We start from the raw sequence: 27,987 nt of genomic DNA on the forward strand, positions 1-27,987 counted from the left end.
ATTGTAAAATAAAATTGACATTTCCCCTTTCAGTGATGTCATTTGAAAAACATACTCACTCAGAAACAGTATTTTATGGGATTTTAATACCCTTTGATCCATGAAAATAGTGCCACTTTGCCCCATATAAAGAGTCGCTTTAAAAAAACAGAAAGACTACAAACCAGTATATTGCCAGGAAAACCTCACCCTGATTCTTAATCTGCTGCTAAAAAACATAAAGTAACCCCTCAGACTTATGATCATTACAATCCTGGTGCCCTTTAGGTACCACAATTCAGTGCCAGGACTCCTGAGGTACTTACTAGAGATTGATACTTCTGTGTGTTCTTATACACAGTATTTCGATTTAAGTGTGGAGATTTTTTTTCCAACCTGAGCAGTAAAATTCTACATTATATGTTGAAGGCTCTTTTAGTTCAGCAGAGGTGATTACTTAAGTTACACTGCAGTGTTGAAAGGTGTTACTTGAGCAGGGATGCTGCCTTTGTTTGGGAAAACCACATGGCAACTCCTTAGCATCACAACTACCATCAGAGTTGAGGAATTCTGTACCAACAAGGCTAATCTACTTTTAGATAGATTTAAGTAACAAGCCCTCAAGAGGGAAAAGCACAGACACAGTGAGGGAAAATAATCTATTCAGAGAGCACCATCAGGCATTTCATCAAGCCTCAAAACCATTCAATCAGTAGCCAAAAAGGCTGAGAATAGCAACAAAATGTATTGCCAGCAAAAAGGGAAGCTTCATAATATGATCTATGTATATTATGGAAAGAAGTTTCTAACACGGTATTTGTGACCCAATATCATAAACATTTTGCCACAGTGAAGAACTATGCAGCTTTACTTCAGGGTCCTCTTATCCACTAGCTACAGCTATCCAAATGTGACCTTTCAAATGAAATCTATTATTTGTAGCCAAAATAAAGTGGTAGTCTACCAGTGTCCCCCAGAGAACAGTTGAAGATAAAAAGGTGAACTGAAAATTCGTGAAGGTTAGCACACTGTTCAACAACCATGATAATGTATGAAAGGATAATGTACAGTTATCACAAGCTGAAGATCAGGAATGGGAGAAACTTCAGTGTACACAAGCAAAATTTATGCAAGAACAAAAGCAAAGCTCAACTACACCCTCTTCTGGAAGGGACTATCACTCAAAAGCAAAATCTCTCCACTTAATTTAAATTATGGCTATGCTGACTAAAAGATTCTTTAAATACAGGGTTCCTTTTCATGTTGCTGCTTCCCTGTAATTAGGTAGGAAAGTCATGTTTACTAACATTCCTCATTTGCACATTGAGAAATCAATATTGTTTGAAAGGAATGAGGAAAACCAGCTTCTTTAAGGACATAAACTGTGTTCTTCCTAATAGAAACACCGGTAAATGGGAGTACTAGAAAGAAAAACAACTCTCCCTAGTTTCCCTTCCCCCTCCTCTTGTGAAGCATTATTGTTTTAACTCTAGAAATGCAAATTTATTTCTGTCATCTTAGAGGTAATGCCTCCACTTCCATTTGATCTTGGGCTCAAAACAAGCATCAGCTCCTCAGTACTCCCTGTCTCCTACTTATGATTCACTTGAATCATTTAGATTGTGCATTACTGATGCAGTGTTCAATAAATCTTTTTTTTTCTACCCAAAGTTTTTTTTCCTGGGAGCCAGAAAATGAATTATTTTTTTTCAAGAACTCCCTATTCAAGCAGAAGATAGCATAACTTAGAGTTACCATCAAAGTTTGGTGATGAAATAATTCTATTTTCAGGGCAAGAAAACTTCTGGGAGATAGAAGGAAAGTCTATTTAGCTATGTGTAGTCATGGGCTATCCCAACACTATCCTGCAGGCCAGCACAGCTCAAAGTCATCTCTTCTGAAGGCTACAGAGACATGCCAGCATAAGGCTACATTGAACTTTAGAAGTCCTGTGAAAAACTGATAGTTCTGCCCACCAGATGCACCTTTAGTTTTAGAAGCAACCAAACCCCTAAAATTAAAACACCTTTCAGAATTAGCCCAAAGTCTAATTCAAAAAAACACACTGAAACCACTCCATGTCTGCGTCTTTTATACAGGATTACATATTCCCAACATTTCTTAAAAGTCTTTTGTGCCAATTCCAAATTTTCCTTTTGCAGACCCTTCTTGAGTCATTCCTAACATATGAATGAGGAAGCAAGCAGTCTTATTTAGAAAATCCAAGTGTGGCAGTGTAGCAAGAAGTTCATTCCCCACAGAATGAACCTGAGACTCTGCTGCTGTTTCAACATTTATCAAACACTAAGTGTAGAACAAAAGATCACAGTCACTTAAAACACTGTTTTTCCAACCTTCCTACAAGCACCAAAACACACTGTGGTCAAACTAGATCTCTTTCTATAACAATATATTGGAAAATAGGCAATAAAAACCAGGATGATAATAAGTAAGATTTGTGTTATTCGCTCAATTAATTTAATCTAACTGAATTTGAAGACTGCTGTTGTACTTCCAGGAAGAGAAATTTAACCAGCTCTATCTTGACTATTCTAAGCAAACAGCACTGGAACTGCTCTATGGGGAAAGATCTCAGAAGGTAATGTCCTTACTGGGATAGAGATGCAGGATAGAACACTTTTCAAAGTACGATGACATTAAGGATTAACCCTGATAAGCCTACAGACAGTTTCCCCTTCTAATCTCTAACTAGTGAATGAGATCTCACTAGCAGGCTATCCTCATATGTAACTAGTGCTTATCACATCACAGAATCCTAGAATGGTTTGAGTTGGAAGGGATCTTATAGATCACTCAGTTTCAGCTCCTCTGCATGGGCAGGGACACCTCCCACCAGACCACATCGCTCCAAGCCTCATCCAGCCTGGCCTTGAACACCTCCAGGGATGGCACTTACACAGCTTCTCTGGGAAACCTGTGCCAGTGTCTCACCATCCTCACACTAAACAATTTTTTCCTAATGTCTAACTTAAATCTACCCTCTTCCAGCTTAAAACCATCATCATGCATCCTATCACTTCAAGCCCTTGTAAAGAGTCCCTCCTCAGCTTTCCTGTAGCCCCTTCAGATACTGGGAGTGCTTTAAGTTCTCCCTGGAGCCTTCTCTTCTCTAGGTGAAGAACCCCAACTGTCTCAGCCTGTCTCCAGAGCAGAGCTGCTCCAGCCCTCTGATCATCTTTGTGGTCATCCTGTGGACCCCCTCCAACAGCTCCATGTCTTTCCCGTACTGAGGGCACCAGAACTGGACACAGCACTCCAGGTGGGGTCTCATGAGTGTGGAGAAGAGGGGGAGAATCATCTACCTTGACCTGCTGGCCACACTTCTTTTCATGCAGCCCAAGACACAGCTGCTTTCTGGGCTGCAAGCGCACATTGCCAGCTCATGTCGAGCTTCTCATCAGCCAGCACCCTCAGGGGTTTCTCAAGGCTGTTGTCAATCCATTCTCTGCCCAATCTCTATTTGTGCTTGGGGCTGCCCCAGCCCATGTGCACAACCTTGTACTTGGCCTTGTTGAACTTCATGAGGTTGGCACAGACCCACCTCTCCAGCCTGTCAAGGTCCCTCTGGGTGGCATCCCTTCCCGCTAGGGTGTCAACCACACCACGCAGCTTGGTGTCACCATCAAAGTTGCTGAGGGTGCACTTAGTGCTTAGTATCACTTTGCATTTTTTTTAATCCAAGTTTATCTACTAACTTTATTATTCTGGCACACAGACTAGATAAAAGTACCAAGTTCTGCTTTAGGAGAGGTACTGCATTTTTTACAGTATCTATATAAACAAAAAAGTAAAATAAAACCCACCATAATCCAACCAAATTATAATACCCATAAAATGTACTGACAAATAGCCTAAGGGAAAATTTATAGAACAGGTCAGTTGAGGAGCAAAGAGCTTCTAAACCTAGAACTCTGTCACCTTTCAGAGAACACCAACACATTTCACTTTGGAAAAAAATGTTCAGAGAGACCTATCCTCTGTTCTAAGTGCCATGACTGTTGGGTGCTCTAGCTTTTCAGCTATCACATAATTTTAATGAGTACATATTAAAACCACTGTAAGATTTTTAATGTACACACAGAAACTGGTTATCTACAGTCTTAAATTGATCTCACAGATTATTCTACTCAATACAACGTGTTTCGTTTGCCTCCCCTCCCTGAGTACCTACTTGTTACGGTGTTATTTGAGGCAGTCAGTGCTGTTAGAGTATTTACATCCCAGAGGAATATCTGTCTGTCCAGCCCAGCAGATGCCACCAGTTCTTTATCTTTTGCATATGCTAAAGCTTTCACATAATCCTACAATAAAGTAAATACAGCATGAATCAACAATGTTATCCATTGGAAGTCTACATGTTAATGTTTAAGAGACTGTGGAGAATAACATGTAGTACTTACAGATCATGTTTTTTTACCTTATGTGTCCTTAGTGTTGACATGCAAAATCCCTTGTGTGCATTCCACACTTTAACAGTAGTATCTGAAGAAGCAGATATCACTAAATTGGAAAGAATAAAGAGTAAACTTCAATGGACCATTTATTACTTTAGAGCACATTCATACTGCTCCTTCATTTTCTTTTCAAAAAGATTAAAATAATCATATCATAACTGAACATTTTATTTTTCAGTAAAACACCTCCATACATTATTTAGCAGATGTACAATCTACATCCCAGAAATTCATTTTATGTGCTAAAAGGAAATGGAAAATAATTAAAGCAGTAGATCATATACTTTTATACATAATTTCTAAATACTGTAGCTTTCAAACATTTAAGTACTTACAAGTTTTACCATTGCAGCAGAGCACAATATCATTTACCCAATCTGTGTGATGTTCCATAGATGCTATATAAGGGTCTTGCTGTAAATAAATAAAAAAAAATAAGATCTCTTCACAAATGGAAAAGATGGTGACTATCAGATCATGTTGTGGTATTTGCTGCCACCTTCAAATGGATCAACGTGCTCCAAGTCACTATTTCAGACTTTTTTTTTGTCTGAAAAACAAAAGAACTATGCAACTATGTAAGATATCACAAAATACAAATTCCCACATACTTTAAACTCAAAATTTCATTTAATGTTTCATTTCACCTTGAACTCTTTGGTTTTGTATCACAGAAACTTACAAACAAAACAACAGTGACTGCCAAGCTCATGGTTTTCATTGAAGGGATTGGCCCTGTCATGTTGTGAAGAAGAGCAAAACAAAACACAATCCAGTGACCTCTCAGCATTTCTCCAAGTAATAAACTTAATGAAGTTTTACATTCTGCACCTTCCACATGGAAGCAATGGTTTCCAGTAATCTGCTCCAGTTCCAAACACTGGCCTTCTGCTTAGCAGGACCCATATACCAGTATGCACTGGGGGCCATGCACCTGGAAAGCAGCTTGGCAGAAAAGGACCTGGGCATCTTGGTGGATACCAAGATGAACATAAACCAGCAATGTGCCCCTGAGACAAAGATGGTGATGGTATCCTGGGCTGAGTTAGGTAAAGCATAGCCAGCAGGTCAAGAAAAGTGATCCTTCTCCTCTGCTTAGCACCAGGGGAGGCACATCTGGAACCACTGTTCCACATCTGGGCTCCCCAGAACAAGACAGACATGGACACAGTGGAGAGAGAGTCCAGTGAAGCACCATGAAAATGATGAAAGGACTGGAGCAACTCTCCTATAAAGAAAGGCTGAATGAGTTGGGACTGTTGAAGAAGGCGCTGGAGGGGTGTTGGACCTCATCAATGTATACAAATACCTGAAGGGAAAGTGTAAAAAGGGGAGAGAGAGGGTCTTTTCAGTGGTGGCAAGTGGCAGGACCACAGGCCATGGGCACAAACTGAAACAGAGGAGGTTCCCTCTGAACATCAGGAAACACTTTTTGACTGTGAGGGTGCCTGAGCACTGGCACAGGTTGCCAAGTACTTGTAGATCAGTATTTCCTTTTTTCCTTTAAATCAGGGTCAACAATAAAGGGAAGAAGACAACCCGAGATTCTCCCAGAATATCAGAATATAGAAAATACTCCTTGACCAAAGTTAACAATCCACCAAAATGTACGTTCGTAACTAACAGAATACACACAGCCCCAATGACTGTTTTTATGTCTCCTTTATCACTGGAAATTACATCATTCTATGTTCACCTTTTTTCCTTCAGCAGATTGGTAAAATCCCACATATTTTGTTACAATATGAGCAACATCAAAATTATTTTTCTACCATAATAATTGGCAGCTGTTACAAGAGAGTACATATATACACACAAGTAGGCAGCCTCCTAGAATGATCACTTGGAAAAATGTAGGTTTAGATGTAGCAATCCTCTCTTGACTTACCTTGTGCTGATTGACACTCCATATCCTTATAATAGAGTCTCGACCTGCTGTGAAGAGTCTATTTAATGCTGGATCCAACTGAAGTGCATTTACCCCATTCCGGTTGTATTTCTCCACTTCATCTCTAATCACATAGGAGACCTAAAATACATTAATGCAAATCCAATTATGGTATTAAGATATTGACTTGGCCATAAAATGCTAACATCTAATTTCATTTTTGTGAGGTTCTCCGAAAATATTAAGAGCTTCACAAGAATTAGGTTAGTCTGTCAGTCTTGAGAGTTACAAACACCACCTCAGTCTTTTCCCCCTCAAAAATGGGGAAGAATCATAGAGAAGATACAAGCAGTGCTAAAACTGGAGCCCAAAGGATTAAACAGTCACTACAACTCAGGCATAGACCCAGAGAATCCTTAGCTCAGTTCTCTGCTCTGTGCAGATATTCTGTGTGATCTTAGACAACAGACTGAGCTTGTGTCACTTCCTAACTAGGTTTCAGTTCCTGTAGGTGGGATGACAATGTTTCCCAGACTCACAAGGAAGAAGATATGGCCACTAAGGACTACCAAGCTCTGAAAGACTGCAGACAAACTAGTTATTTCAAGTGTCTCTATTATTTTTAAATCATTATTATTTTTAAACAATTTCTTAAAACTACCCACTTTCCAATAGAATAAGTACAAATATTTACTACTCTTTATTCCTGTAGTTTCTTTCCTTCTGTATTTGACAGCAAGGTGTGTAGAGGTTATTTCACCATTTTCTTCAGAAGCACTAGAAGAAGATTTAAGGAGACATACTGCAAAGGCTTCAGTATTCTCCATCATTACTGTTCAATAAACATGACATAAGGAACTGCAGCTCCTTCAGAGAATTTCTCCTGATCACAGGGTTTATGCATCATTATTAGTAAAGCTCTCACAGGTCAAGAAAGGGGAGCTGACAGCTGTTGCTCCTTCCCAGCTTTGGTAAAATATAAATGGGATTAAGGTAAAATTTTAGGTTGGGTATAATCCAATCTGCCCACTGCAGGTATAATTTGAGTACGTAAGCACCAGTGTTTTGAAAATGCTTTCAAGGAGTAGTCTCGGGCTAGATATCTGAAAGCAATTTTTCACTCAAATAACTGCATTATAGCCATATAAAGAAAATGTTTTCCAGATCAGATCTCAGTTACATAAAACAAACCCCGCTATTTAAACAAAATGTTCAATGGTCCTTATCATTGAAGAAACATTTTACAGCATCTCATACTCTATACCATAAGAACTGATAGGTCCATTTGGTGACTGTGGGCAACAGCTCAAATGAGTCATCCTGTTCTGATGCAGCACAGGAGGAAAGCTGATGTTTCTGGAAAGCATGCATGCAGTCCTACTGTCCATTTTACCAACAGCTGCAACAACTCTATAGACCAACAAAGGAAGATGAAAACTAAAAGCCTCCCAAATCCTTCTGCCCTAACACTCCCCATTACCATTCCACAAGCCCATTTACTACACTCATTACACTACGTCCCAATGCTCTTAAAGCACTTCTTGCTCAGTCTTTGTCAGCCACTCAATTCTCATAGAGTTGCAGCTCTTTCTCCCAGCTTCAAACTAGGTCCTAATTTCCACCACTCTCGGTTTCTCTCTCCTATTCCAGACTCATCCATAACGGTCTTGCTGTCCATGTTCAAGTCTCCACCCACACACAGCTTCAGAGACACTACTGACAGAAGACATAGTTCACCACATGTTTTTATATCACAACACTTCAAACAGTTGATCTTTTGGGTTTGTTGTTTTTTTGGTTTTTTTGGGTTTTTTTGTGATGCAGAGAGCAAGATGTGCAACTCCTCACCTGGGTTTGATCATACCATGTCTACAATGCTAGAAGACCCACCCAAACTACTTGAAATTAAGAACGTTACAACCACATTTGGTCTAACGTGATACAGAACACAAGGGAAAGGGATGGCCATCAACTCCACACTGTGTTCACACTCTTTGAATAAAGCCAATGAAAATATTCAGTTAAAAATACAAGTTAAATATAAAAGTGTGAGCAGGTAAGACCCAAACTAAAAGAATTCAAAACCTAAGTCAGTAGATCAAATTTGGTGTTGGCTATTTGGGAGAACAATCTCTTCTCAATACATAGTGTGAGACTCATGATGAGCAGGGGCCCTTGACCTCTTGCTTCTCCAAAGTGCTAGCTGGGTATTTTTTGACAAATCCTCAATGTTTGGATTTGTTCCTTTCTGTCAGTCACCCCTATATTTGTTGTATTTTCAGGTATAGTGCAAAGCTCTTTATTCCACTCATTAATAAGACTGTCAAGCTATGTTAGTCACCTAAGCATTTTAAGGAGGTTTTTGCTCATCATAACATTACTTTTTAAATTCAGAGGCATTCAAGTAAAGATCAGCCATAAATAACTATTTTTTAAATGCAAAAAAGCAAATGGTGGCTTACTCAAGTAAATAAGGCACTTTTCATATATGACTGACAATTTCACAGGCCTGTGGAAATTGCCATATTCCTGCATTAATCTTGACAGAAGTAATTCTATAATTTCTTAAAATGCAACAAATAAAATATTTTCTTGCTAAAGCAGAGAACTAAACATTGCTCTTAACACAGAAACTAGCAGTGAAAAAAGCTCACAGACATTAGATGTAGTAAAATAATTTTCACTTCTTTCTATTATGGACTTTGCATAATTATTATCCATCTAGAAGACCTTGAAACTGCAGCTGTGAGCTCAACTGGTGGCTGTTTTTCCATCATTCAAAGACCTGACTGGGGAAGACTGACAACCATTTCCCACAACCACCCAGAAAGATAAATTTAATTTGCTCTTTGTTCTTTTTAATACCTTCCACATGCTATCTAGTCAAACATCTCCTGGCAAGTATTGTTTATATGTTAAGAGAACTGAGACAAAGCAGAGTTATATTGTTTCAGGGTTAATGTGTCTGTGGTAGATCTAAGAGCAAATGCTACATCTCAGTACCAGCTCAGCATTAAGTAGAACATCATCCTTCTTCCCTCTGTAAAGAAACTTGACAAAGTAACTTTGCTGTAACAATTGAATTAAAAAATATTAAAATATTATTTCTTACTCTGCCTTTCGTGTGTGTGTAAATACATAACAGCCTGGATGAAAAAAAATGGCAAAACAATAAAGAAAACCTTGACACAAAATTGCTCAGCAGTGCCTGCTACTGTTCACAGAATTCAACTGGTTACTCATCTCTCCTCAGACTTAATAAGTGGTACAACATTTTCTTTTCCATCCACAGAAGGAATAGTGTATCTTTCCTGATAAACTGTTTTCAAAATTCAAGATATAAGAGCAAGAAGGGAAATAAATCCCTACGGTATAAAGAATAGGTAATGATTATTTTCTGCATGTCACGGAAAGAATCTGTGACAGCTGTTTTTCAATGATTAAGGTCACTCCAAGCCAAACTAAGCATAAAGAGAGAAAATTAAGACAAAAGAAAATTTTGTGCTCAGCAAGCTTATTGGATACCACTCTAACATTTCAAATAAATACTGCTATTTAAGCAGTAGGTAGGGCCAAGACAAACCACTTTTCATGAACGTAACATGAATGGAAAATTAAGACTATAGCACAAAAAAGGACACTCCCACCTCCTATTTGAGGTCTCGTGACATCTAAGTAACTGTCAGTTGCTTTCATAAAAATATTTAATAAATTCATTTTCTCATCCAGAAAAGAAAGTGTTAAATGGTCCACTCTTGCAAACCAGTCATTCAGACCAAAATAAACCTATTGTATATTAAAAAACTAGAACAAAACACACAAAATGTGTGGCTGAACTAAAAATAACCTCATAAGACATTTGCTGTACACCACGTGGAACCTTTTAGAAAGAGAGGTGTAACACCAGAAGCATCCAGGCTTGTACTCAAGATATTAATTAGGTATTAACACAGAAGGACGAGTTAGGGTTCCATAAAATCTGTTGAAAGGATGTTGAAATGTCTCTTAATACAGTGAACTTAACATGGATCAATAAAGGCAACAGCAGCTTGACTTAAACACCTGACACTTGTGTAAGGGTGGTGGACGGCAGGTAAGCTCACTGAACCCAAAAGTTTGAACAGCATCTAACCCAAAATGATGATTAGAGAAAGGCTGCTGATAATACACATGTGGCTTTTAGTTATATTTCTATTCTTGGGGAAAAAAAGGTCAGAAAGCGTTTTTTTGTTTAGTTTTTTTTAATTTGAGTCTCACTGGGTATAGAAATGTAATAACTGTTAGTACGTATAGTACTAACAACAAATACAACAACATAAACAATATATTCAAGAATGTGTGCACACGCATTTAACCAGTGTAAAAGCAATAGGCTTTTGGCTGAGAAGAAATTGCTATGATAAAATCCAACTCTGACCAGTAGCACATGCTTCCTTATTGCCCCAGTTAAGGTCTTGTGCTCTGGCTGGAGAGCACTGTGAAGGTCACCAGGACGTTCTGACTTGAAGCACCAAATGGCATTCACTGCAAACAGGGCAGACTGAGAAGACACTTATGCTTTGCTCTTTGCCTTGATTCACAAAGTCAGTTGCAAACCACAAAGATAATAATGACTATGATATAGAGCATAGTTGTTTTATTGCCATGAAGGTCTGGCAGAGGCAAGATTTGTGGGATATGAGGTATTTAATAATGACCAAGGCCTTTTGCATTTACATGGCTGTAGCTTTTATAAACTCCCATAACAAGTAAGAATCTATCACTGCAGCAGTGCACAAACATTACAAGGTAATGGATCCTCATTATAAAGAATTGATGGGATTCAGTAACCTAAATGGATCAGAACTAATCATTTTAATGACTATCTAAAAGCTTCAGAGATAAACTACTGTCAACAAATACATTTCAGCACAGTAGGCCAAGTGAATATAGAATCTAAGATGTGTCTCCTTCATGGAGGAGTGTATCAGCTGATCTGAAACCTTCTTACCCTTAGTACATGACATGCCTTGTAACAGATTTTGTCTTAATAGATGAGTATAATTTGCTTTTCAAAATACCATCACACCATCACGGTGGAGGAAGCAGTGAACAGCCAAGTTCTGATGGCACCCACTCCTTGGTTGCAAGTAGAGAAAAAAATTCAAAGACACAAAATGCTACTGTGAGCAATGAAAAAACTGGTATTTCTCAACCTCACTGGAAGGATTCCATGAGCTCTGACATGAATTGCATCACAAAATGAGAGCAGTAGCTGTCAACCACCGAGAGGAAAAAAAGAAATCTATTGCCTTAGCATCTTGGTAGAGCAGATGTATCCCCTAAAATAGGTTTTTAAATGGAGAACATACTCATATTTGAATTTTTATCAGGCACTCCAAGCCTAGAATAAAAGTAATGGAAGGCATTAAAAAGTTAACTTTATCCTTTTACAATGGAATCAACATACAGGCTATGTGTTTCCTTCAGTATTATATATCAAATATTTTTAAATAAATATTTTCTATATTTATTATATCTAAAACAATATGATTTCTATGTAACCTATAAATTACAGACTAAAAATCTAGTGATTACTTAATAAGTGGTACTATTAGAAATCAGTAACAGAAATATTTTTGAAATGTAAAGCTTTGTTTCACTTTCTACTTGCTGTCATAAAGCAGTATCAGTGCATGAGTATGACAGTCAATGAAAAAGACATCTTATTCTGTACAAGACCTGAAGACAGAAATGAGTCAAAATCCATTCAATAATTCTATAATAACAAGGCTGATTCAAATCACTTATGGCAAAATTCCCATGTTCTGTCAATAGATTTTGAGTGTGGGGGCAAATTTATCATGGTCAGGCAGCAGGTCTGGGAGAGCAACTAACTCTGGGGGCAGCTACTTTAAGCCACCTGCTGAAAAGCAGCTTCATCTTGACTTAACTCCCAGCAACACAGCTGAAAGCTACAGAACATTCCCAACTGTTCCTCTTCACCCAGTGTCTGTCACACCTCTGTGTCCCCATTCCCTTCCCAAATCAGACAACATTGCAACTGCAGCCTTCAGACATGCACAGCTAAGCTTAAGAAACACCAGCAACCTGCTGCTGGACATTTCAAATGCCTGACTTTAGTTATATAATTAAGCTTCTTCCCCTTTTTTTTTTTTTAACTCATAGAATTGATTTTAAGACCTAAAACACATATTCTGATTAAAACCTTATAAACATACAATTATATACAGAAACTCCCTAAACTGACTCCCTTGGATGGTTCTGCTTACCAGTAAAACAGGTGCATCCAAGATAATAATAGTTCCAATTTCCATAAACTTCAGGCACTTCCCCTGCCATGTAGGGAATGGAGCTCCTCCATGCCCAAGAGGTATTTTTTTAAAGGCTTCTTCCCCAGCCTCATATGTTTAGGAGAAATTTTCCCCCCTCTGACTCAAAAGCAGCACCCGAAATGCTCAGCAAAATAAGGCACTAGTGGGTTTAGTTTTCCATCAGCAGCTGATGGTTACAACAGCCACTTAGAATTCCATGGCATGAAAAACAAAAAATCCTGTCTCTAACCAAGCAGATGAAATAATAAAGAGTGCAAAATATATCTAGCTTCTACTCAAGGCTTTATATAGGCTTCTAGTCTGACCCAGGAGTTCTAAACTTCCAATGTCCTGGCTGAGACACAGCTGAGTGCAGCAACAGCTGAAGTGAAAAAACAATAAATCACATAACACAATGAAAGCAGAAGACACCATAAACCAGCACAAAAACAGGTGTAAATACAAGCTTTTGAGCTTAGCAATATTTGCAAAAGAAATGCAGTAGTAAAAAAGGGGACAAGGTACTCTGTGATGCATGCTGCTTTCAGCCAGATAACCCTTCATCAAGAAGTAGGACTACATCAAAGAAATATCTAATTATCATAAAACCCTTCTCTTTAGAAAAGCAACCTGCAAAAACTTGTTTATGGCACAGGCAATGAAGTCAATAAAGGAAGATTATATTTTGGATTCTTTGTAGGTGCCTTTTTGGAAGGGCAAGGGAATTCTTTGTGCAGTATTGATTGAGAACCTACCTTAACCATGAAAAACACTTAGGGGGCTATAAAGAAGTGCACATTTCCTCTGTGCAAAACGGAAAGATGCAAAAGAAACAGTCAAAAATCAAACCCATCTCTGTTTGGAAAGATCCTCATGCTATTTCAGGCTTAATCAATGACTCCTTTGATCACAGTGAACAGATACACCTGAAATTTGCACTTGCCACTAGAGGTAGGCAGCTTTGCACATTGATAAAGCATTAAAACTTTTCCACGCTGAAAGCTGTAGAAATGTTTTAACGTGCTGGTAGCATCAGAAACAAGAATGAAGAAAGCTGAAGACCAAAATGAAACTATCCTCTTTACTTTTACTGTAAAGAGTCTTGACTTTTTACACACGTTTCTGTAATTCCAGTCTCCACAACAGGGTACTGCCTACACCACGGGGGTCTGACCGTCTCTTGACGACACCCAATTGACACCCAGACTAATTAGGCCACCGTCTTCCTTTAAGAAACGCTGACCGGAGCTGGAACGGGCAGACAGGCGGGGCGGTTCAGCTCTTGCCTCCCCCGGGCTGGGGAACCTGACCCTATTCGGCAGCGAGCAGCACCTCCTCCCCCTCGGCGGCCGAAGCAGCCGCTCGACCCCCTTCCACGGACGTTAGTGGAAGCGGGGGAGCGCCGGTGGGGACTGGGGAGGGGGGGGTGGGGGGGGGGAGTGTGTGTGTGTGGGTGTCTCCCCTTCCCCTCAGCGTAGTTAGAAAAGGGAAAGAGGCGACTGCGTCGCTACAGAAACCCCCACTCCCTCAGCCTGCCCCGGCTGAGAGCAGCCACAGCCCCTCAGGGCCGGGCGGCGGCATCCGCGAGGAGAAGCAGCGTCCCCGAGAGGAGCCGGAGCCGGCCCCAGCCCCGCCACCGGCCCCAGCCCCGCCACCGGCCCCCGCCCCGCCACCGGCCCCCACCCGCTGACGCCGCCCCCGCCCCTCTCCCGGGCCGCGCCCCGCCTCGCCGCCACCCTCCCCCTGGGCCTGCCAGAGCCCGGCGTGGCCGCGCAGCCCCCGGGCGGGCCCGGCCTCCCCCTCACCTGGACTTTCCGCCGCCCCGCCGCGTTCTGCCGATGATGCGCCGCCATCTTGCATGTTGACACTCTGATGTCATTTCCGGGAGGGGGGGGGGGGGGAAAGAAATATGGAAAGGGAGGGAGGGAGGGAGGGAGGGAGAGAGGGAGGGGTAGGGGGGGGGCTGACCGGAAGCCCCGCCCCTCCTCCTGGCGGGAGGCGTTGCCAAGGGAACGGCGGGAGGGGCGGTGCCGCCATGTTGTCCCCCTGGGGTTGGGTTCCTCTCCGCCCCGCCTTGGGTCGGTCTCCCGGCCTGTGTTTCAGCTCGCGGGGGTGCCTTCTCGCCTTGCGGTGTGCGAGGTCACTGATTCCCCTCTCCAGGGCTTTACTCAGGGCTCAGGCAGCCAGCGCTGCGGGACAGCCTTGAGGGGCTCCAGGTGAGAGCCTGAGGTGAAGTCCTCAGAGCCCAGAGGGTTGTGGTAAGCCGTGGCACGGCTAGCCGTCAGCCTGCCGCCGGTGGTGCCCCTCGGGGCTCACTTCTGGGGTCAGTCCTGTTCGATATCAACCATCATGAGGGGTTCGAGTGCACCCTCAGCAAGTTTGCACGCACCAAACCGGATAGAAGCGTTGGATCTCCCGGAGGGTGGGAAGGCTCTGCAGAGGGACCTGGTCAGACTGGTCCAGTCTGGATCCAGACTGGATTGATGGCAAGAAGCCAGTTGTATGAGGTCCTGCATTTTGGTCACAGCAACAAGCTTGGGGCAGAGTGGCTGGGAAGCTGCCCAGCAGAAGAGGACCTGGGGGTGCTGGTGGGCAGCCGGGTGACCCTGAGCCAGCAGCGTGCCCAGGTGGCCGAGGCAAACACCATCCTGGCCTGCATCAGGAACAGTGTGAGCAGCAGGAGTAGGGAAGTGATCCTGCCCCTGTTCCCGGCGCTGGTGAGGCCACATCTCCAGCCCTGTGTGCTGTTCTGGGACCCTCACTGTGAGAAGGACATTGAGGTGCTGGAGCAGGTCCAAAGGAGAGACCCCAAACCAGTGAGAGGTCTAGAGAACACACAGGGAGTGGCTGAGGGAACTGGGGGTGTTTAGTCTGGAGAAGAGGAGGCTGAGGGCAGACCTCATTGCCCTCCACAACTACCTGAAAGGAGGTTGTGAGGAGGCGAGTGTTGGGCTTTTCTCCCAGGGGGATAATGACAGGAGCAGAGGAAATGGCCTGAAGCTGAGCCAGGGGAGGTTTAGACTGGATATTAGGAAGAATTTTTGTACTGAAAGAGTGGTCAGGCCCTGGCACAGGCTGCCCAGGGAGGTGGTGGAGCTACCATCCCTGGAGGTATTCAGGAAAAGTGTAGATGTGGCACTTGAGGGCATGCTCTAGTAGCCAAGGTTGTGGGGGTTTTTTGTAGGTGTTTTTTTGGTGGAGTGTGTGTGGTTGTTTGTATTTGGGGGGTTTTTGTGTTGATGGTTAGGCTCAGTGATCTCAAAGGTCCTTTCCAACCATGACGATTCTGTCATTCTGCGAGGTGTTGGAAACAGTATTTGTGAAGTACTGGAGGTTTTACACACACCTTTTTTTTAGTGACCAGGTCCATCACTTACTTTCTCACACAGAATCACAGAATGTTAGGGGTTGGAAGAGACCTCTGGAGATCATTGAGTCCAACCCCCTTGCCAGAGCAGGACCACCACAGACTCTAGGGCAGGTCACACAGAAACGCATCCAGATGGGTCTTTAAAGTCTCCAGAGAAGGATACTCCACAACCTCCCTGGGCAACCTGTTCCAGCATCTCAGCACCCTCACAGGAAAGAACTTTTTCCTAATGTCCACCCTGAATCTGCCCTCTTTAAGCCTCAAACCATTGCGCCTTGTCCTCTCATTACACACCTGTGTAAAAAGCCCTACCCTAGCTTTCTTGTAGGTCCCTTCAGATATTGGAAAGTTGCTCTAAAGTCAGTACGGAGCCTCCTCTTCTCTAGGCTGAACAACCCCAACTTCCTCAGCCTGTCTTCATAGCAGAGCTGCTCCAGCCCTCTGATCATCTTTGTGGGCCTCCTCTGGACATGTTCAAGGAGTTCTATGTCCTTCTTATCTTGGGGACTCCAGAACTGGACACAGCACTCCAGGTGGGGTCTCACCAGAGCAGAGTAGAGGGGAAGAATCACCTCTTCTTTTGGTGCAGCCCAGAAGACAGTTACTTTTTTTTTTTTTTGAACAATAAGTACAAGACATAATGGCCAATTCTGATAATTTTAATTTCACTTATTTTGACAGAGATCACATTTTCTAGCATTGCTGAATGCACGCTGTCCTCACCACAATTAAAAGTGGAGGGCATGATTCTCAAATGAGATCAGCCTTGACCAAAGTCCTTCCTTAACTGCAGTATTTTTACTATTGTATCTTGGTACAGCAGTAGGAAGCATAAGATTTAAGGCATCTCCTAAGACAAATGTGAAATGCACTTATTGTTTAATAATTTTTATTTCCCCCCCCACCCCCCCAAGGATAAAATTAAGGCTTTTTTGTTTGTTTGTTTGTTTAGAGTTTAGTTATGTACTAATGGCAATTGTGAAAGTGTTTCAGATGCTGTTATGCATAAAGTGTGCCATTTTATTGGATTCTGGGCTGGAGACTAGAGAAGTTTTCTCTGTAAGTAAATACTGTGCAAAGAGCCTTATCACATTTCACTGTGCATTAGTCCATTAAGAGGATAATGACTTTTCATAACACAATAATTTTCACGTATATTTCAAAGCAAAGGCTTGTTTTCTCTTAAAGATATTGAAGTTCTTTTATTATTTTGGTGTTATCCGTTGATAAATTGAAATAATGATCTAATTCATAAGCCCTAATCATCATTTCATTATCCGTAATTACCAATGGATTATTAATTTAGTAAAGCTAATATTGTGTCTTCAAGGGCAGTGATCATCTTTTGTACAGTTGATTTAAAATTGAATTTGTTTATGAACAGAGAGCTTTTCCTTTTTACATTACTATGCAATAAAAAAATAAATATCCTTTTTCTGTTCTTTTTCTATGCATCAAAGAACTTCTGCTAATATATATAATACAGTGTTTCTTCAGCCTTTCAGATCAACAATTCATTACCTGAATGAGAAAACAAGTACAGGGATCCCTTTGTATCACAGAATCCCTGTGGTTGAAAGGAATTTCTTTGTCCAACAGAGATCTTATTTAGTGAGAACTGCTAAACATCTGAGTACTATAATGGTGGTCATTTTCTGGTTTTGGTGTGTATGTTTGTCAAGCCTGAATGAAAGACAATATCATGCAAAAATATTTTTTCTTTGTTATGCAGTAAATCTTTCAGCTTTTATTCATGTCTGTGTCATTTTGGGAAAGTGGCAAGATGATCTGGTTCATAATGTTAGCTGTTTGGTTTTGGAAGAGAGGGAACAGGATGTATGTGTGAGTCTAGGGATTATTTTTTTATTTCCTTTAAAATCTGATAATCTTTGTTTACATTTTGAATTTCTGAGACCACTAGAGTGAGCAAACAGCTGCTGAGCCACAAATGAAGTTGTGGAGAACCAAGCAGGTTTCAGGAGTCAAGCCAGGATGTTGAGAAAAGGAGAGAAGTAAGGATGAAAATGTCCAGAATACAAGTGGTTGTTGGGTTAGTAACCCTTTTAACAAGTAAGCATATATAGATTATATTTCCTTAATAATAGTAGGTTCAAGAATGCTATAGAATTTCCCAGTTGCTTCTGTCTGCTGCTCTAGTCCCTCTTTGTGAGGTGTACCAGCCACAGCATTCAAAGAAAATGTTAGAAATTTAGAAATAGACTGTAAGAATGACTTGAAGCCTTCTCTACAGAAGAGAAGATGAAAGAAAACGTGATAGCAGTTTTCAGATAATTAAGAAGTGTGGAATGAGCTCATTTTCATGTCTGTGAGGAGTGAAACAAGGAGTAACAGGTGGAAACTGCAGTTCAGGTAATTCAGATGAAGCACAAACCTTATTTTGTCATTTAGAGCAGTGAAACACCAGAATATGTCGCATATGAAGATGTTGGATTCATCATCTGTTGTAACTAGAGACCAAAGAAGTGTCTCCAGGTATTTCATCAGTGGAGTTGATGCTGTTTGGGGCTACAGCATGAACTAGTTGGCTTTAGGACATCGCTTCCAACTGCATTTTAAAAAAGATAATTATTCAACTACAAGTAGAAAATGATTTTCATAAACAAAGGCCCCTTTAATCCTCCAGGAAAAACTGTAATAGGTTCTGTAGTTGGGATAAGAGCTTTATCAATTCAACATAGGAAGAAGACATACATTTTAAGAACAGCTAATCACCAAAAAAAATGCCCAAAGGATTTGGTAGATTCTACATAGCTTGAAACCAAACATATTATGGCCTATATGTAATTTACGGGCATGACTGAGATGTAACTGTTTGAAATGACTGTATTTAGTTTGTACTTTATGGGATGTGAATCTTGATGATCTTAAATCCTATTTAAATTTATTGTGTGAATACATTTTCCTGGGTTATCGTGTGTTACGTGTCTGCATAAGCAAGACATTCAGGTACTGTTTTCAACTCCTTCATGTCCAAAATCTGCTGTAAAAGCCACAAAAATGCAGTCACAGAAGAATGTATGATGTGCACAGTCCTTCCTGTGGTTCTCTGGAGTGGCTGTGTCTGTAACTGCCTCATGCTGCTGGATCAAGACCTGAAAAGGTTGAAAAGTTGCAGAAATCTGGATTGAAGTTGTGGCAACAATCAGGCAGATCCTCAGACTTTCCCTGTTACTTTTCTTGCACTCTTTACAATGACAGAATATTTGTGGAAATCTAAGGAAAAATACTGCAAGTGAGTTTAGGATCACTCTGTTTTTCACTGCTGGGTGAGGTGTTAGTCCCTCCACTGGCACAGAGGAGCAAGAGAGCTACTTGTGGCAGCTAGCATGTCTGGGTGTGTGTCACAACTGGGACACGTAGAGCAAGGGGCTCTGCAGGTGCAGTAGCAAATCAGTAACCACACACACATTTTTAATGACTGCCAGTTATTGAAAGTAGGAGATACAGAACCAGCGGGATGGCAAAAACAGGCAAAGGAAGAAAGTAAATTTTCAAGCCATTTGGATAAGTCAGGTATCCAGCTAGGTAGAGGGGACAGACAGAGCTAAAATCCAGGAGGCTTTGGAGAAAGGAGAGAAATTATTTCAGCATTAACTTTGCTTTATATTTGCTTTCTCACATTAACTACTAAATACTGTATTCTAGTTCACTATCGTGCATGTTTTTTGGTTGGGTTTGGGGTTTTTTTTGTTGTTTTTAATTTGTAAAGGTCTTTGATACTACATAATTTGTATAATAATTTCTCTTAGTACATATGTTTCATGATTTCATAATTTCTATGAGTTGCATTCTTGACGTGTTGAAGTTTAGACTTCAATCTTTCAGGGAGCTACAGTAAGAAATAATTTTGAAAACAAATGGCTCAGTCTTTGCCAGGGCTCTTTCATTTGTCATTTCATGGTTGTGTTTGCAATAAAAGGTGAGACTTCAAGACCATATTCTGTTAGCAAGATTGCATAAGAACTGCTGGACATCTTTCAGAGATTGTAGTAGTTGTGTTTTGCATGCCCTTAGCATCTTCCTTTTGACAAATACAAAGTGCATCAAAAATACAAATACTGGTTTTTTTTCGGAATACTAAGAAGAAACAGATGGAATAACTTGAACTTTGGGCACTGAGCTAATTTTCAGACTTATTCAGTGTACATTAAGTAATTAGACAGAAAGCTACTTTGTGTAACAATGCATTTAATGTGTACTTACCATCAAAGCTCTTTCCTGTTATTCTGTAAAACCAATTAGCAATTTACCAAATACCAAATTTCATGTTCCTGTGATTTCTTATTTCCTTGTCCAGCATGAAAAAAGTGAAATGGCAATCATATACATTATTATCTTGATAAATACATGATGTACTTTACAATATTAGATCATTTTCTAAGAGGGATTGGGGCACACCTTTTGTCTCAGAGATAATTATTAGCCAGAGTACTTAAGTTTTTCTCATTGACAGACTAGTTCCTTTAGATACTTTGTGAAATTTAATAGTTTCTGTGTGTGTTGGTTTTGTTGTATACATATAATTTAGTTATTCTTTGTTCTAAGTATAACAAAACAGATCATTTCCCTATTACTTTCTTTTTGCCTTCTATCCCATATTGCTCGTGTTTCAGGGATATGATGTTTTGTAAAAGGAATTCCTGGAATCTCATCTAGGTCTTGAAATTAAGGAGAATCCTAAAGCTTCTGACCAGCAGCTGAATGAATTCAGCCCACAATGGATGCATTTGAGTTTGCATCATAATAAATGTGTGTGCATTATTCAGAGAGAGCTCTTAATGTGATATGTCAGAGGTTACAGTATTTCCCAGACTGTGGGCATGTCTCTCTCCCTGCCTGCCAGCTGAGGTTACAGACAAGAGGGAGGATCACAAATTCTATGAAATTGCAGCTGTAGTAAACAGAAATCTTTGCAAATTATTTTCATTGCAAGTGTAGCTGATGAAATGCTTGGATTACCAAGGAATATGACATTTCCTTGATGAGCAATGAACTGTCTTCATTCCATAAATGCGTAAGAAGTATCATTTATGATCTGTAAGTGTCAGGGTTAATAACAGTTACACTGCTCCAAGTACACGTTACAAAGAAATATTGTAGCATGAAAATCTGCTATCAATTCTCAAACTGTGTACCTATGTGCACAGAGATAGGTGGGGATTAGAAAATTAACAACTAATCTAATAAAACACTGATAATTTTGAGTATTTGAGAAGGCCATAAGTGTTCACAAGTTGTTTTGCTACTGAATTGTCCATGTTATTAAATCCATGTGCACGTTTTTTGGTCCACAGTTGACTAGGTTCAGCTTTCAGCTTTGGTTTGTTGGATTTAAGAGGCATCCACTACTGAAGCTCTCATTCATCTGTAAGTCTTCATGAGGTGATCAAGTCAGGTCTTTGCTTCTGATTTGATTGACTGAGTATGATGGAAACAGTTGATAAATTTGCTGACTGTTTTATCCTGTATCTCATTTTTCGAAGATATTTACCTGAAAGACATAACCAAGATGGTTTTGATTAGCTTGTCTTCCTTTAAAACACACACAGAATGGGAAGTGTTCTTAATGGGTTTTTTTTGTTCTGTTTGGCATCAGTGCCTTGACAAAGGTGGTTGTCACGGGGACCATATTTGGGCAATCGTGTGTTCCATGTTGCTGTCATGTGGCTGTCCCACAAATGTCATCTGAAGAGCCAAAAGCAGAATCACTTTCCCAGGCATTGATCAGTGTTTTGAGCAGAGGCAATGAAACCATGTGTCTCACTCTGAAAGTCTGAATATAGTGCTCTTGCTCCAGGGCAATGTACAGTTTTGAGAGCTTGAGAGAAAATTAGATTCTCCATGTAGAAAAAGCCAGATTTTATATTGAGAAATTCTGTCATGATGTCACTTATGCAGATTTACCAAATTTCATGAAATTTCATTAATCAGGAGGAACTGCTAATTTTTCACTCTCAAATTAGTTGGAAAACTTTTCTCATTGCATGTGGTAGGGAAGCAAAAATAACAGCTGGTTTCTGTTAATACCAGCATTTTTTGCTATGATTATCATGGAATCATAGAATTGTCAGAGGTGGAAGGGACCTCTAGAGATCATTGAGTCCAACTCCTCTTCTAAAGCAGGATTCCTGGAGCACATTACTCAAGGCTGCATCCAGGTGGGTCTTGAATATCTCCAGAGAAGGGGACTCCACAACCCCCCTGGGCAGCCTGTCCCAGGGCTCTGTCACCCTCACCATAAAGAAGTTTTTCCTCATATTGACGTGGAACTTCCCATGTTCCAGCTTGTGCCGATTGCACCTCGCCCTGTCACTGGGAACTACTGAAGAGTCTGGCTCCATCCTCCCTGCACCCACCCTTAGATACCTGTAGGCATTAACAAGGTCTCCCCTCAGCCTTCTCTTCTCCAGGCTAAAGAGTCCCAGCTCTCTCAGCCTTTCCTCATAAGGGAGATGCTCCAATCCTCCTATTATTATTTGTATTTATTTATATTATGCTCCAAAGAGACATCCTCTATTCCTGTGGTGCTGCTATCTTTAAATAAACTAAAAATATGTTACACCTGTGCTCCATCTGACATGATTTCCATTCCCTGCTTTCAGAGATTGAGATTTTGCCTTCAGGAGAGAATTTTGATGTCTGTGTTCATACATATTTGCTGCTATGTGCACAGTTTAATTTTCTGTGTTTTGTGGGTTTTTCTGTGTGAAACAGTGGTTTGGGTTTGCTGATTCTAATGGAGGATCATCAACATCACTGCATGATCACTTTGTGGTTGTTGTCAACTAATGGACAGTGAACAGTAACCAGTAGGTGCAATAAGATCCATATTTAGGAGTCACAATTTGTCTCTCTGAGAATCTTAACCTAAATTAAAGCAGTCAAAAGATACTTTAAATCAAATTTGATAGAGTTCTCATCAGTAGATACCATGACCTAGTCTTGTATTGCATGACTTTGTTTTCTGGATCCATTTCTTGAAAATATGGGATGTCTTTCTCAGGCTCAAGTCTTTTTCCTTCCAACCATTATGATTGAAGTTACTAGAGGTTTTTCACATGGAAGCAAAGTGAAGTAGGTTTTTCCATTGCATTTTTGATAATGTGTTTGTTTTCTCTCTGTAAACCCTGCTTTACTCAAACTTCCTATGCATGAGTCCTGTGTGAATAACAAATAGAGATGCTACTAAACAGGGAGTATACAAATATCAGAATTAGACTTACAGATGCATCAGTTGATGATAGTGACTTCTTTGTTTGAAATTTAAGTTCTGTTCCCTCTTGTATCAATCTGGTGTCTTGTGTCTATCTTGTAGCCAATTACAGACATAGTATCTTAAAGATACAGTAAAAGGGGATGTGGTGAGAAGGGTTTGGTTTATAATGCTCTGAATTTCAGACTACTCATGTATCATAGGGGAGCCCTCGTCAATGAGCTATGAGAGAAGGTCCTGTCAGATAGGAAAAGAAGGGAAATCATGCTGAATTTAAGTTAGGAACTTAAGTAATATTGTAATTCCTTTAAATAGGAAAAATAGGAAGAGAAAAATTGTCTATTCCCTTTTCCCTCTAAGACAGAAGCACGTGCTGTGTGTTTATTATCCCACTGAATATAGGACAGACAGATTCCTAGGACTGTACCACTAGTATTTCTCAGTAGCATGAAGGTAGCAGGTGAGGCATCTGGGTAGAATTTGAAGATAAGAGGGTCATGCAGTGTGCATGAACTGTCAAATTCCTTGATGGCTTTAATGACTGTATTTATCCAATCAGTAATTTAAAACAGCATCTAGTATTTGGAGTTATGGCACAGTCACAGGATACATTTAATTATGCAAAAATCTGTGTTTTCAGCTCTTGACATCTGCTCCCTCTTAGTCATTAGACTAATGGCTGTGTACTAATGCTACCAAGAACAATCATTTTCTTGTGGTCTGGTAATAAAAAGGAAAAAGAAGAGTGCTCTGCTTTGCAGTTAATGGAAGAGACAGAGCCATGTCAAGATTATGGTGACAGTTTGTCATTTCTATAATGAACATTATCTTTTTGTTGTCAAACTTCAGCTTTTTTCCCCCTCCTTTTTTTCAGTTATGCTGAGGAAGAATGAATGTAACTGGGAAGAATACATGTTCTTATTATGAAGCTTGTTTTCTGCTCCCTCCCCCAGCCTTTAAGAAACAGCCTTCCTAATAGGAAAAAAATCAATTTTTACAGAGTAATATAAGAAAAGTTACGTGTTTAAATGTTTTGCTCTTAGTTGCAAGTCCTAAGGCTTTGTTTTAGCAGCTACAGATAAAAATCCTGTTGTTTTCCATGGCTTCCTCTTTTCTGATGATTGATATGACAGCATGCAAAAAGGGCAGAGGTGTGCAACTCTTTTTGCTCATTTGAGTTCTCTGCTTACTCCTTGTGCCCCATTTTTGGACATTGGATTGATTGATGAAGAAGATACAGCAGGAAAAAAACAAACATCCAGGTAAGGATCTTTATATATATATATATATATAGTAATAGTGGCTGGTACAGCTTTATAAAGGTGGCTGCTTTTGACTTAGCAGTTATAGTGTCATTATAGAATGATGCTTTACTGATTGATCTTTGGAATTCTGCTCTCTTAATTGAGCTTGCTTGAAAACATACTGTTGCTTTCTGGAAAAATAATGGACACTGGAACTTAAAATGGTTTGTTGTTGTTTGCATTAGAGAACACTTAAGAGTCTTTATTTCTTTGAAAACCATCTTTAGTTGTTTCCTTTGCTGGGATACCTATCAAGCAAAGTGTCTGATCACAATTGTTTGCATGCATTAGGGCTGCCTGGCTTTTAAGGGAAGTGTAGTTCCTTCAGTAGAATTATTCCAGCAAAACCCATAGTAACTCACCACCAGGAAAGGTGATTGGAAGGACTTAGAATCTACCCAATTCAGGGGAAAATAATTTTTGGGTAGCAGTGGATTTTATTGCTGCAACTGTAAGAGAAATACTATTTAGCAATAGGGCTTATCATTATTTATATCAGTTACTATCCAATACCTAGCTAGCTAGCAGGCTTTCTACAAAACTTCTGTTTTAATAGATATAAGTGATTTCAGATGCAAGGATAAATGTTGTGGGTTTTGTTTTACTCAAGCAAGGTTTGTATGTTTTAACAGATGTTTTGACAATGTGATATTGAATGTATTTTGGGCTCTGCTCTTGTAGATATGAGTTAGTATATTTAACTTTGAGATTTTGTCTTTATAAGGTACAATGATAATACGTCATAGCCTGGGAATTATAAGAAATTGAAATTAAGGAATGGAAAACAGTAATATATACCTCAAATTTTAACCAAAAGCTTTTAATGGAGGGCAAGAATTGTGCCAGTATTTCATGTATGCTGGAAAATTCATTTGGTTAAAATCTCAGAATGCAACGTGAAGCAGGACAGCTATGCTTTCACAGGTTTTTACATATGTATTTCCAATGGAGCCCAAAATCCCTCTTGGCTTTTCATAAATGTAACTATGATTTCAGCAGAAATAAAACAACTGATTAACATTTAGATGATTATTTTTCAGAAGTATCACCCAGGCACTTTTTCCTTTTTTACAGAGTTCCCAGTGAGATCACAAAATTTCCTTTATCGCCCTCGGAAGAGCAGCCAAGCTCCTCCCTCCATCCCTCCCCCGCCATCCCAGTACAAAAGAAAACTTTCCACATGGGAGTTTGCTGGGTAGAGGGGATGTTCTTTGGAATGGAATGGTGAAGGGGAGAAAAAGGAAGACTTTCAGTCTCTTTGCAGATGCAAGCTAGCAGAAATTAGCTTCAAAAATCAACGTGAAAGTTGTTGTTATTATTTTGTGGGGGTTGTTTGTAAGTATTTTGGTTTTGCTAAATATTTGTATGCTATGAGAAATCTCAGTTGCTAATTTTCTTAATTTAAATCTAGGTATGTTTGATCAAAATATTTAGGGATTATATATGCAAGTTTGTATATACACAAGAAAATACGTGCACATATGCTTTTAAAATGGAAGGTGTGGGTTTGTTTTAGGTGCAAGGAGCTTGTGCATCAGAAAATGTGACTTTAATGTAGAACTGCTGTATTGCTGTAAACCTGCAGCTCTTCCTCTAGTTTACATGTGGCAGTATAAGATTTTACTAAACATTAATGTATTTCTTATATCAACTACTGATCTGGTCCTGTTGGTTTGTTATATTGGCTTATACACAGTAGTCCTCGAATTTCATAGAATCATGGAATCATATAATTTGCTTTAGTACCATCTAATCTGAGGTGTATTTATCTTGAGGTAGTGACATTTCTTTCCCTACACAAATCTGGAATGTTTTTCTCACAGAAAAGCTGGTGAGTGATTTTTCTTTCAGGATGATTACGTAATGCACAGTCTAGCGTGTTGCATACTTTCCTGATTTTGGAGGTAACAAATAAATAGATTTTATTATCTTGATATTGTGAATAACTTCTCATATGACATTTGTTAAAAAGCCAAAGAAGCCAGACAGAACCAGTGATCGATAGTTATCCAAACAAAGTTTTTGTTGGGAAGAGGGCAGGGAGTGGGAAGCTGAGAATGGGGGACAAAGTTGTAAGTGGAAGAAATGGACATATATGTTAGAATCAGCAGGAGTCCAGTAGAATGTCCGGGTTTGGTTTTACAAAGGACAAAAATATGTTAAATCTGTTGATAATTCGTGGTAGTGAAATAGAAGAAAATGGTGATCAGAGAGCAGAATGATTTTCTCTTTATAAGCTGAGAAGGCAGTAGTAATAGCTTTTTGCAAGGTGTTGTACAACACAGAGAAAGAGGAGATTCCTCCCGTTTCATAGGGTGTTGCTGTGAGCTGCTGTCTTATTTTTTATTACTCCAGATGAACAGTGGTTCCTCTGATAGAAAAATAAGAGCTTCATATAAAATAGTATTTTGATTCCTTTTATGAGCTTTTTTTTTTTTTTTTTTGGTGGAATATGTTATTTTTAATAATGGGCATTGGTTATAGTATCCATGTCTAGTGCATACATGGTGATGATGAACTTGGAGATGCTTACAAAAGTGAGAGTTTTCAGATTGTGCTTCTCTTCTATGTGGTGATCTGGTTGAATATAAAGTTTGAAATCTGAAATAGCTGCTGCAGACTGTTGGGTTTGCTGACATCTGGTTCTGCTCGTGTGGGTGACTCCAGAGTGTTAGAGTGTTTTGGCAGCTATGGAATGGATCAATCCAGGATTGGTACCTATAGCTGGGTGTCCCGATGCATCTGTCTACAATCTAGGTGTTTAATCTCCCATTACAGTCACTGGAGATTTAGTTAAGGTCTGGAGTTTTAGATTATTTTAAAGTAACTGATTCCCTTTGGTCACCTGAATATCTCTACAGCTTTGACTGACTATACATGCCACTAGGTATCTGTGACTGTCATGGGAGTTGAGGTGCCTTGCTCACATGCAGGACCTCAAGAAAGCTGTCTGTATCTGCCATAACATCTTTGTGTTTCTGAGTATCTGGCCTATGTGTTAATATAAATGTATCTATTTATAAGGTACTAAAAATCCTACTGATTTTGTCTAAATACCTGAAAAGACCATCTGGTTACTTGAACCAAAATTGTATGTGGTGTATGCACTTCAGTGTGGCAGAGTACTCCCTTCCTTGAACTGCTTGGAACTAATCTGGTCCTGGATGTTTTGTTATTGTCATTGTCTGACCTGTGTGTAAGATTTATTAAAATTTGATTTTGCAAATGCCTACTTAAAATGAGTTTGACCAAAACAAGCTTTTGGGAAATACTGTGAATAAGTACTGGAAAAGGAACAGAGCTCTGACTAGAGCATAACAATTTCAGTCCTATAGTGGTGAATCTCATAGTAAGCACTGCTAAATGTTTATTTTTTATTATTATTTACTTGTTCATATTAAGTTGTTTCTTGACTGATGTTAA

The 27,987-nt window shown here is 39.8% G+C and overlaps 1 protein-coding gene across 2 annotated transcripts in view; it reads right to left on the bottom strand.

Moving 5' to 3' along the window:
* The window catches only part of WDR48 (WD repeat domain 48), a 30,256-nt gene extending 15,717 nt beyond the window's left edge, over positions 1-14,539 (bottom strand). Inside the window, exons 1-5 of one of the 2 annotated variants that reach the window (XM_051609495.1) lie at positions 14,462-14,539; positions 6,343-6,483; positions 4,790-4,868; positions 4,418-4,500; positions 4,172-4,301 (exon numbers count right to left, since the gene is read on the bottom strand). In XM_051609495.1, coding sequence (XP_051465455.1) covers positions 4,172-4,301; positions 4,418-4,500; positions 4,790-4,868; positions 6,343-6,483; positions 14,462-14,509 — 481 coding nt within the window. In that variant the 5' untranslated portion in view covers positions 14,510-14,539. Of the gene's footprint in view, positions 1-4,171; positions 4,302-4,417; positions 4,501-4,789; positions 4,869-6,342; positions 6,484-14,461 lie in introns of those variants that run through there. The other variant, XM_051609496.1, reaches the window with a different exon arrangement.
* Positions 14,540-27,987: the final 13,448 nt, after the last annotated feature.

The sequence above is a fragment of the Apus apus genome, chromosome 2 (genome assembly GCF_020740795.1).
Source record: "Apus apus isolate bApuApu2 chromosome 2, bApuApu2.pri.cur, whole genome shotgun sequence".
NCBI lineage: Eukaryota > Metazoa > Chordata > Aves > Apodiformes > Apodidae > Apus > Apus apus.